The sequence below is a fragment of the Schistocerca americana genome, chromosome 8 (genome assembly GCF_021461395.2).
Source record: "Schistocerca americana isolate TAMUIC-IGC-003095 chromosome 8, iqSchAmer2.1, whole genome shotgun sequence".
NCBI lineage: Eukaryota > Metazoa > Arthropoda > Insecta > Orthoptera > Acrididae > Schistocerca > Schistocerca americana.
The window spans coordinates 285,350,981-285,363,369 of NC_060126.1; the positions used below are offsets into that span (position 1 = coordinate 285,350,981).

At 42.5% G+C, this 12,389-nt stretch overlaps 1 protein-coding gene across 1 annotated transcript in view; it reads left to right on the forward strand.

Annotated features, from left to right (window-relative positions):
• The window catches only part of LOC124544990, a 35,939-nt gene extending 23,773 nt beyond the window's left edge, over window positions 1-12,166 (forward strand). The window contains exon 4 of the mRNA XM_047123747.1: window positions 11,783-12,166. Coding sequence (XP_046979703.1) covers window positions 11,783-12,104 — 322 coding nt within the window. The 3' untranslated portion in view covers window positions 12,105-12,166. The remainder of the gene's footprint in view (window positions 1-11,782) is intronic.
• Window positions 12,167-12,389: the final 223 nt, after the last annotated feature.

Genomic DNA, 12,389 nt, shown 5'->3' on the forward strand with positions numbered 1-12,389 from the left:
TTTTTCTTGTTACTTAGCAAACTTTTGTTTTATGAACAACAGTTTAATAAAAGATATGACAGCAGCAGATATTTTGCATCCCTCAAGTACCATTATTCTTAAGCCTATACTCCTGTCCACAGCAGCCATTATCTTTCAACGTGATATCACATAACTTCGATCGCCTATTTTACGATCCCTGATAAAAAGAGCATTTCGGCAGTTCATTTTCTATTGTGTGGATTCTCTTGGAAAAAGCAACTTATTCCATAGCAGTACATGACTTTATAAGGTCCAGGACACAAGAAGATGCTACATGGAAGACATGTATTTTTAAGATAGTGCTCGTAATTGCGCGGAACCCTTTTCTTTGCTAGAAGAAGCGAATTACATGAGACTTCAGAATCATTAACTGGAAATTGCAGCTACTAAATGTAATCGTCAAAACTTAAATTACCTCTTGGTAGTTTACACTGATAAAGCAAGCTTAAGTGATCTGCCTATTAGCGTGGATCACTTGAAATGGCATGTCAGTGCTAAATAGCAGAGATCTATAGCTGAGGGAGTCTGGTGGCACACTGTTTTCAAGCAGTATCAGTCTTCTCTTCAATTTTTTCTAGTACAGTCGATTTTAATGTCTTCCATCTCCCACTTCTTTGCAGTCTGATGGGAGTCTGAAAATAAGTCAGTGTATCGTATTACGATGGTGCACACAGACTCCACATCCCTAAGTGCTACATGTGCATCTACATCTACTGCGATACATTTAAGTGCATGGCAGAGGGATCATCGAAGCAAGTGCAGGAGGGTCATCGAAGCATGTTAACAGTTCTCTATTATCCAAATCTCATTTAGCAAGCAGAAATGACGAACAATTATATCTTTCCGTGTGAAGTCTGATTTCCCTCATTTCATCACAGTGATCGTTTCTCCCTATGCTGGTCGGTGTCGGTAAAATATTTTCGCATTCAGAGTAGAAAGGTAGTGATAGGAGTTTCGTGAGAAGCTTTCTCCGCAGTGAAAAACGCCTTTGTTTCAGTGCTGTCCATCGCAAATTCTGTATCATTTCTGAGATGTCCATCGCAAATTCTGTATCATTTCTGTGACTATGTTACTATTTACGGCCCATAATAACCAAAATATTCCCCATTGTCAATAAACTGGCGATGCGAACATTCTGTACTGTGCAAGGGACCATGGGGGAGAGGGGAGGGGGCGAGTGTTGAAGGATGCTTGGATTTTTAAACAGATCCATGAAAGTGGCCAAAATAATTATCCGCAAAGATTTTATAGACATTGGATGCGAAAGGCTGTTGCTTGAAATTAGAGGGGAAAGTTGAAAATTTGTGCTGATCTGGGTTAGAACCTGGGAGTCCTTCTCATTGGGCAGATGCTCTGACCATTCCGTCAACCAGACACAGTGATCTTCGCAACTGCACGGACTACCATAGCACGCCTTCCGTCACACCCAAGTTCTCAGCTTATCCACACACAACTAATACAATACCCCTTGCCCATTATCCTCATTACACGCGGCGTTCCGCCTATTCCCGTACGAGCCTGGTATGCATCCTTACTGAAGAGGGCGTTGGCCTTCTCGCCTTTACATATATGAAAATCGCTCTCTTTATCTGACAGAATTAAGTTGTTGCCCTCCAAAATATTGGGCATGGAATTCGTTGCCTAAGAAACTAAAGAAGAAGTCTAATTAACTCTGTTAATACATTAAAATGCATAGTACGAGGTTTGGCAAGCTTAGACACTGATAAGTAATTCCTTCGTAAGTCAAGGTTTAGGATTTTGAGTGTACCACAAAAGAACGCATATCTGGATAGACGATCATATTCGCGTAAGTTGTACCATCATTCCAAAACGTTTAAAGACAAAAATATGTTCAAATTTGTGTGAATTCCTAGGAGACCAAACTGCTGCTTAAAGTAATTTAAACTATGCTAAGAACAACACCCACACCCACGCCAGAGGGAGGACTCGAACCTCCGGCCGGAGGGGCCGCGCAATCCGTGGCATGGTGCCTCTAACCGCGCTGCCACTCAGTGCGGCGTTTAAAGACACAAAGCACAACAGGAGGCTACACTTTGCCTTTTTGGCTTGAGTTGGAAGCGTACTGAACGTAAAACCGGAAACTAGTGTTTAGAATGAAGCTGGAAATTACTGAATCAGAGCAGAAGTGAGTCTACTTTCCGAAAAGTTCGTCTAGCTGTGGCGGCTGAATATCACCGCATTAGACTGCAGATGGCAGCTGAATTGTCCGCAGAATCAGTCATTGATTTCGTGCCAACAACTTGCTCTGGCGTCTAAGTTCAAGGCAGTTGGATATGTGTCTAAACCGCCTCCGTGCCAAAGTCGCCTGCTCGTCAAGTCTGCTCGAGGAGGTACAGGAATGGGGAGATGCTCGACCAAAGAGATTGCGCCCTGATGGATTCTGGCTACAGAGTGATATTGTATCGTCGACTTCGTATAAGGAAGGCCGGAGTCTCTGCCTTTTTCTGTCATCGCTTAACTTTGGCTTAAAGATATATGTTCAGAGTACCGAACGGTAAGAAATTGCCTTAAAAGACGGTGGCGTCCTTCCCTTACCCCTGTCTCAGATGGTTAACAAGTAACAAGTTTCGGTAACATTTGGTGCTGAAACACTGTGTCCATTCCCTGTCTTTCAGTTTTCACATTGCGTTAAATATTTTGTCTCACAGGGTCTGAGCTGGGAGACGTTGGTGTCCCACACTCTTCGAAGGCGTCCAAATATTTGCTGCCTCTCGTTCTGTCATTCTACCAATCTGTCCACAACGGTGCTCTCTCAGGATGCTGCCATAAACGGACCATACCCCGTTCCACTAACACTTTGTTAACAGCAAACGCTGTTTCCCTTGCCGGCTTTTATGACCTAAAGCGTCCTCTCGTTTGTTGCAAAGGACAACTTGCTTCCATACAAGCTTCTTATTTAGATGAGCATGCAGTTCAGTATTAGAAACTGTCATCTATCTTGCAAGGGGATGGCCACGGATTTCGGATCATGGATTTACTTAGAACTTCGTGCCATTTTTTGTAGTCGATTAGGACAACGTAATGTGCAAATGTAAGGCGTACTTGTAAGACGATTTCGAGAAAATCGCAAGATAAGTTTTACTTGTTAATGATGTACTGGGGCGTTACGCCTCTCAGTACCGCCGCCACCTCTCAGTACGAGGTGGCTGCGGTTGTGTGGCCAGCGTTCACGTTCCGTAATCGATGGAGTTCACGGTGAAGTCACGCACGGGTTTTGTTTCTAATTCATATTTTTTGCAGTACTAGTCATATTATTTGATATATAGTACATTTTAAAAGTAATATGATGTATAGACGTATTTGGAGGAATTCTTATAGAATTTCCAATATACTCTTATTTGGTTATTTACTAATTTTATTGTTATATTTTCAGCTATCGACAAATTTAGATCAAGTGCATAAACTTGCTCAGAATATAAATGCCTGTCACAATTTCCTAAATCCCTTATCCTCGCAGTCAAGTATGGTACAGAGAACTGCCTTGCTCCTGGACGCTTCGATCTGCAGACACAGATTTCAAGAACGAAGGATAGCATTGGAAAGGCTAAGTCAAACATCGATAAATCAAGGTGCAAATAACCTTATTCAACAATACAATGAGTTACAATATGCAAACATATGAGGATAATGTACAATTAATCATCGGATTTCCTTTCTTCATTAAAAGTTGCAGGATGTTATTTTTCGTACATACACTAGAAATATGTGATACTTTGTGAAATTTTCCCGGCGTGTGTGCAGCCAGCCGGCCATTGTCGCCGAGCGGTTCTGGGAGCTTTAGTCCGGAACCGCGCGACCGCTACGGTCGCAGGTTCGAATCCTGCCTCGGGTATGGATGTGTGTGATGTACTTAGGTTAGTTAGGTTTAAGTAGTTCTAAGTTCTAGGGGTCTGATAACTTCGGATATTAAGTCTCATAGTGTTCCGAGCCATTTTGTGGGCAGCCAGATCCCGTAAACATGCTGTCACGATATTTCGGCCGACAGACGTCCGGCCATCTTCAGGTGGGTAGGCAACTTCTGAAGAACCCAGGTGTATTCACGATATTTATGCCGAATCTCGCGCATGCGAAATGTTCTGGCGTCTTTCGGTGCATGCATCATATGATGACATGGGCGGGACGGCCGAGCCACCGCTACCGATGGCAGCAAGCCATCCTTGGTCGAAGTGAGAGATGATCTAATCATTGAGTATCGAATGATTCCGCTGTTTCTGCTGCAACTAGATAATTTTAATAACAGTATTCCAATTTTTATCTACTTAAATGCCGTTGTCACGGTACATAAGGTTATCGCCCAAGACGTATTTCCACCGATTCTTTGATTACTGAGTCCCAAATACTGGAAACTGGAGCTGATATTTTTGTTCCATTGTATTCCATTGAGTGTCCTATGGAACACAGTGTTCCGCTACTGCTGTTTTCGACGGTTGCCGAACACGGGTGTATTTTCTTGTTCTGCACTACGCTCATCTATTCTCTACATGCCGCCCATAAAGTTTTTCACATCCCTACAGAATTGAAAGTCGCATAATATTCGATGTAGTTATAAAACCTAGCAAACGGCAAAACAACATTGGAAGCTGAATAAAAGTTCAGTACACCTATCTTTTCATCATATCATCTTTCAGATGCGTTGTTGTTGTTGATGTGGCCTCCAGGCCAAAGACTGGTTTCATGCGGCTCTCCGTGCTACTGTATCATGTGCAAGCCTTTTCATCTCCGAGTAACTACTGCAATCTACATCCTGCTGAACCTGATAAGAGTATGTGTCTCTTGGTCTCCCTCTACGATTTCTACCCCACACGCTTCCCTCCAGTACTAAGTTGGTGATCCCTTGGTGCCTCAGAATTACACCTGTCAATCTATCCCTTCTTTTAATCAGGTTGTACTGCAAATTTCTCTTCTCCCCAGTTCGATTTAGTATCCCTAATTAGTTACATGATCTACCCATCTAATCTTCAGCATTCTTCTATAGCATCACATCTCAAAACTTCTGCTCCATTTTTGTTTAAATTATTTATCCTCCACGTTTCACTTCCAAACATGGCTACACTATATACATATACTTTCAGAAAGGAGTTTCTGACAAATCTATATTCGATGTTAACAAATTTCTCTTCTTCAGAAACGCTTTTCTTGCCATTGCCAGTCTACATTTTATATCCTCCCCGGTTTGACTATCATCAGTTATTTTTGTACCCAAGTTGCAACACTCATCTACTACATTAACTACACTCCTGGAAATTGAAATAAGAACACCGTGAATTCATTGTCCCAGGAAGGGGAAACTTTATTGACACATTCCTGGGGTCAGATACATCACATGATCTCACTGACAGAACCACAGGCACATAGACACAGGCAACACAGCATGCACAATGTCGGCACTAGTACAGTGTATATCCACCTTTCGCAGCAATGCAGGCTGCTATTCTCCCATGGAGACGATCGTAGAGATGCTGGATGTAGTCCTGTGGAACGGCTTGCCATGCCATTTCCACCTGGCGCCTCAGTTGGACCAGCGTTCGTGCTGGACGTGCAGACCGCGTGAGACGACGCTTCATCCAGTCCCAAACATGCTCAATGGGGGACAGATCCGGAGATCTTGCTGGCCAGGGTAGTTGACTTACACCTTCTAGAGCACGTTGGGTGGCACGGGATACATGCGGACGTGCATTGTCCTGTTGGAACAGCAAGTTCCCTTGCCGGTCTAGGAATGGTAGAACGATGGGTTCGATAACGGTTTGGATGTACCGTGCACTATTCAGTGTCCCCTCGACGATCACCAGTGGTGTACGGCCAGTGTAGGAGATCGCTCCCCACACCATGATGCCGGGTGTTGGCCCTGTGTGCCTCGATCGTATGCAGTCCTGATTGTGGCGCTCACCTGCACGGCGCCAAACACGCATACGACCATCATTGGCACCAAGGCAGAAGCGACTCTCATCGCTGAAGACGACACGTCTCCATTCGTCCCTCCATTCACGCCTGTCGCGACACCACTGGAGGCGGGCTGCACGATGTTGGGGCGTGAGCGGAAGACGGCCTAACGGTGTGCGGGACCATAGCCCAGCTTCATGGAGACGGTTGCGAATGGTCCTCGCCGATACCCCAGGAGCAACAGTGTCCCTAATTTGCTGGGAAGTGGCGGTGCGGTCCCCTACGGCACTGCGTAGGATCCTACGGTCTTGGCGTGCATCCGTGCGTCGCTGCGGTCCGGTCCCAGGTCGACGGGCACGTGTACCTTCCGCCGACCACTGGCGACAACATCGATGTACTGTGGAGACCTCACGCCCCACGTGTTGAGCAATTCGGCGGTACGTCCACCCGGCCTCCCGCATGCCCACTATACGCCCTCGCTCAAAGTCCGTCAACTGCACATACGGTTCACGTCCACGCTGTCGCGGCATGCTACCAGTGTTAAAGACTGCGATGGAGCTCCGTATGCCACGGCAAACTGGCTGACACTGACGGCGGCGGTGCACAAATGCTGCGCAGCTAGCGCCATTCGACGGCCAACACCGCGGTTCCTGGTGTGTCCGCTGCGCCGTGAGTGTGATCATTGCTTGTACAGCCCTCTCGCAGTGTCCGGAGCAAGTATGGTGGGTCTGACACACCGGTGTCAATGTGTTCTTTTTTCCATTTCCAGGAGTGTATCTCATTTTCTAATCTAATTTGCTCAGCGTCATCTAATTTAATTTGACTACATTCCATTATCCTCATATTGCATTTGTTGATTTTCATCTTATTTCCTTCTTTCAAGACACTGTCCATTGCGTTCAACTGCTCTTCCAAGCCCTTTGCTGCCTCTCACACAACTCTCAGACGTAATATGTACAAAATAATGTGAGTAGTGTTGGGAAAATATAAATTAAAAAGAAACTGATAAGCTGGGCTCGATACAGCAATCCACCGAGTATGGGGCTTGAATGTTAACCACATTACCGCCGCCAGGTGGTGCTCAGGGTCAAAACGCACTCTTACATCACTGACCTGCAAAATTTCTCTTTTCTCAAAATCGGCAAAGTAGTTTACCTTACTGCTTGCACATTGTTTAGTCGTAAGAGACTACTAACTGCGTACCGGATCTGAAGTGAATGCGTGATCCAAAATGATCCGAAATTGTAGCCTCGCCCAGTTAGTGAAGTAGTGGCCATTACTGCTACATATTTCTTTTAATAATGGGAAATAATATTCATATTTGACTGAGCTTATGATTTTAGGTTTTATTTCAGTTACGGCAGTGTTTGGGAAAAATGGTTGCCTAACAGTTGCAATAAGGTTAGGATAGCCTTGCACATGTTGTTCTACATCCACAGATCATATACTGGATCAGATAAACAGATAGGCTCTTCACACGCTGTTCGACAATCCAAAGACAAAGTTCGTTCTGTTGCTTTATTTATCAATGGGAACTGGGCAATAACTTGTAGACCATTACCTCACCTTTGAAATTAGGCCATCAGTTCTATGCAGAATGTGTTGTGTACTGGCCTGCTACTCAGCTTCAAATATGATTCCACTGATTATGTGTCTCAGTACAATTCAAATTCACCTGTTCATAACTGTTAATATTGAAAGAGACCAGAAAAATGTCTCAGAAAATATGAGAATTTGTGGGCATCATCAATCGCGCTACCTTCAGCCAATTATCATCACCTGTCCGATTGTAAGGAGGAATTTGACTTAATAGTGGCAGAATAGTATTTCCTGTCGACAACGTTATAAATCCAAAGCTTGACAACTCCATTAGCTGCGTTAATATTGACAGGTTCTTACCACATACATATTAATACTGGCTAAAAATTAATAGCTAATAATTAGTAATACTTTCAGGAGCTCACAATACATGGCTAAGATCCATTAATGAGACTGTATTCTTCTACTTGCTCATCTTCCACTATATTTTTGATCTCATTACGTAATAGCCTCTGATAATTATATAAATGATCTAAATTTCGTATTAAAAGTTTTTTAAGTGATGTTGATCTATAGTTATTAACAGTCAATTTCTGCTGTGTTTATTATCGTATAATAATGTTTGTCCATGTGTGACCCACCGGTCTAACTAACACTTACAGCGCCAGCTTGAGAAGCAGGGAGATGAACCAGACCTGTGTTAAATTCCCACAGAGTTGTAAGAACAGTGGGCTGGAACAACTGCTACCCTATGCTGTTTTCCATACTCACTTGGGCAAGAGCTGAGCTTTTTTCCAATTCCGCCTCGAAAGTACACGACACACACACAGTTAGAATTCGACAGTGCACAAAACGAAAGATCATATGAATCAAAGACGTATGGACACATGATTTCCCTCTGTTAGGTTATCTTGACGATATGGGATCAAGAAAGGCACCTGGGCCCAAAACTAACTAATAAAATTTACCTAAACCTATAAAATCAGACCCCTTACTTGGCATAATAAAATCTAGGGAAATTAAAGCAAGAATATTTTTCTGTGTCTGCCAAATAATTGTGGGCTGGTAGTTTATAAACTTATCCAATAAAAAGGTAGAAACGTATGTATGTGAAAGAGTCTTACATAAAAAGCAATAGTGTACTGCTGTACAGTAGTGAGCTAAATGTCTATGTGCACGTTACAATCAGCTGCAGTTATAACTAGTACGATCTTAATGCAAGGGAGTCCCAACAGTGGCGAGATTGTTAGAGCATGTATTTCAACTGGTGAAAGTTGGAGAAGGAAGTCAACCAAGTCCTCTTCAAAGGAATTGTCTTTGAAATTACTTTAATTAGTCGAGGGAAACCTACAGTAGGTAAATAAGAACCGTCAGGTATGTAATTGAAGTTCTCTGACAGGCGAGCACAGTGTCTTGTCACACGTGTGATCGTGACATATAACTGTTAATTCAGTTGATACTATTATGACGGTGTTAACTGTCGCATAGTCTTCTCCGTCCTTAACTGTGAAACACGATGTTGACGTAATTTTATTTACCGAGGTGGAATAAACTTAAAAGTCAAATCAGTATTTTCTAACAAGAAAAAAAATTCTGCAATAAATATCCCAAAGAGATTCTGAAGATTACTAACAGGAACATATATATATATGTCCAGTTAAAATGTACTTGTTAAGCAGTCGATTCTATACGGAACAATTACGTAAATGACATACAGTGGGAATTTAATTAAAATATGTAACATAGTTAAATAGTAACTATATTATCCTTTTAAAAGATCTTTGCCATATCAGTCAACACTTCCGTGTTTTTGTTTCCTTTCTTTCTAGAAAACATTAATCCCATATGTTCGCAATGTATTCTTCTGTCACTTTATGTTCTATCTGAGTTCAACATCTCGTTCATTATGGAGGGAAATTGGGTTAGTTTTCAAGTGAAGAATATAGGAAGTTGCGGTACAAAAAGTGGAAACCGAATATTGTCGTTCCGATCCTTACTCCCTCTTATAGTATGTGAACTGCTACATTATGAAATTATATATGTATAGTATGTGTAGCGTTAGATTACGAATTTATATATTTAAAACGTGTGAAGTGTGTAGAATATTGTTGATGAAAAATGAATGAACACCTCAGCACTAGCTTTTTTATTGTTAAATAACTGCTTTGCAAAACATTATTTTAAACTAAGGATAATGGAAGTGTAGGAAATGAACAGCAGCTATTTTAAACAGACTTAACTTTTTATTTTGAATAATGGAGGCTCCAAACTCCATCCAGTTGTAATGATTTAGTTTTTTCCGTGCTTTCTCTAAATTCTCCAGAAAAATGTTGGCATGGTTCCTCCATAAGACCACAGCTGACGACATGCCTAGGTCTTTTAAGGGATACTTGTAATTATGTAAATACCTGAATATATGAATTATGCTTTTGTTTATTTTTCAATTACGATACCATGATATGTGCAGTTCGTGAAAAATGTGATCCACTTCTTAAAAACATTACTACTGCAACTACTGGTCTCTCGCCCCCTCCCCCCCCCCCCCCCTCCACCATTATTCCAAAACTGGAGGAGCATGTGGATACACTGGTTGTTGTTGTTGTGGTCTTCAGTCCAGAGACTGGTTTGATGCAGCTCTCCATGCTACTCAATCCTGTGCAAGCTCCTTCATCTCCCAGTACCTACTGCAGTCTACATCCTTCTGAATCTGCTTAGTTTATCCATCTCTTGGTCTCCCTCTGCGATATTTACCCTCCACGCTGCCCTCAAATGCTAAATTTGTGATCCCTTGATGCCTCAGAACATGTCCTACCAACCGATCCCTTCTTCTAGTCAAGTTGTGCCACAAACTTCTCTTCTCCCCAATCCTATTCAATACTTCCTCATTAGTTATGTGATCTACCCATCTAATCTTCAGCATTCTTCTGTAGCACCACATTTCGAAAGCTTCTATTCTCTTCTTGTCCAAACTATTTATCGTCCATGTTTCACTTCCATACACAGCTACACTCCATACAAATACTTTCAGAAAAGACTTCCTGACACTTAAATCTATACTCAATGTTAACAAATCTCTTCTTCAGAAACGCTTTTCTTGCCATTGCCAGTCTACATCTTATATCATCTCTACTTCGACCATCATCAGTTATTTTGCTTCCCAAATAGCAAAACCCCTTTACTACTTTAAGCATCTCATTTCCTAATCTAATTCCTGCAGCATCACCCGACTTAATTCGAGTATATTCCACTATCCTCGTTTTGATTGTTTTGATATTCATCTTCTATCTTCCTTTCAAGACACTGTCCATTCCGTTCAGCTGCTCTTCCAAGTCCTTTGCTGTCTCTGACAGAATTACAATGTCATCGGCGAACATCAAAGCTTTTATTTCTTCTCCATGGATTTTAATTCCTACTCCGAATTTTTCTTTTGTTTCCTTTACTGCTTGCTCAATATACCGATTGAATAACATCGGGGATAGGCTACAACCCTGTCTTACTCCCTTCCCAACCACTGCTTCCCTTTCAAGCCCCTCAACTCTTATAACTGGTTGCTGTACAAATTGTAAATAACCTTTCGCTCCCTGTATTTCACCCCTGCCACCTTCAGAATTTGATAGAGAGTATTCCAGTCAACATTGTCAAAAGTTTTCTCTAAGTCTTCAAATGCTGGAAACGTAGTTTTGTCTTTCCTTGATCTATTTTCTAAGAAAAGTCGTAAGGTCAGTATTGCCTCACGTGCTCCATCATTTCTTCGGAATCCAAACTGATCTTCCCCGAGGTCTACTTCTACCAGTTTTTCCATTCATCTGTAAAGAAATCGTGTTAGTATTTTGCAGTCGTGGTTTATTAAACTGATAGTTCGCTAATTTTCACATCTGTCAACACCTGCTTTCTTTGGGATTGGAATTATTATATTCTTCTTGAAGTCTGAGGGTAATTCGCCTGTCTCATACATTTTGCTCACCAGATGGTAGAGGTTTGTCAGCACTGACTCTCCCAAGGCTGTCAGTAGTTCTAATGGAATGTTGTCTGCTCCTGGGACCTTGTTTCGACTTCGGACTTTCAGTGCTCTGTTAAACTCTTCATGTAGTATCATATCTCCCATGTCATCCTCATTTACATCCTCTTCCATTTCCATAAAATAGTCCTCAAGTATATCGCCTTTGTATAGACCCTTCTATATAATCCTTCCACTTTTCCGCTTTCCCTGGTACCTTTTTGAATTACAATTCCCCTGTCTCATGTTAATGTTCAACTCCACAAATCACGAGGTCTATGTCCGCAGGACACTGAACATGAAACTACCCACTGTCATTTTCAGCTACAAGAAGAGCGATGGTCAGCCTCACGACGAGTCTACATTGCTGACAGCTGATGGGGAGTCAGAGGCGTTGCAGGGTGGCTACACGTGGACGTCTCCAGAGGGCATCACCTACACTGTCACGTACACGGGTGACGTCCCCACGATCATCCAGCAGGGGGCAGGTGGGGTTGACAGTCCACTGGTGTCGCCGTTTGGTGGTGACCAGCCGCAGCCTGAGGGCCCAGAGATAGACGTATTCGGGCGGCAACCGGATGAACCTGGCTTCCTCGGCAGGCCTACGATCTCTGGTAACGCAGCACTGTCTCTAATAGGACGCTGAAAGCAACGTGCTACTCTGTGTATTGAATACATTACATGAATTACAGAACACTAAAATCCTAAGACATTCGTTTGATACTTAATCATTGTTAACCAAGCGGACAGCTTTTTCCACTATCCTGTCTATCATTAAGTACATGATTCAGAGTTACAAACACAGCATTTAGAAATGCCTTCACAATGTAGATGTAAATATTCCAGAATTCGAATCGAGAACAGCTACCAACATGAGTAACGAAGAAGTAAATTCCTCGGAGTAGTGAAGCAACTTAAATCACTTAATAAA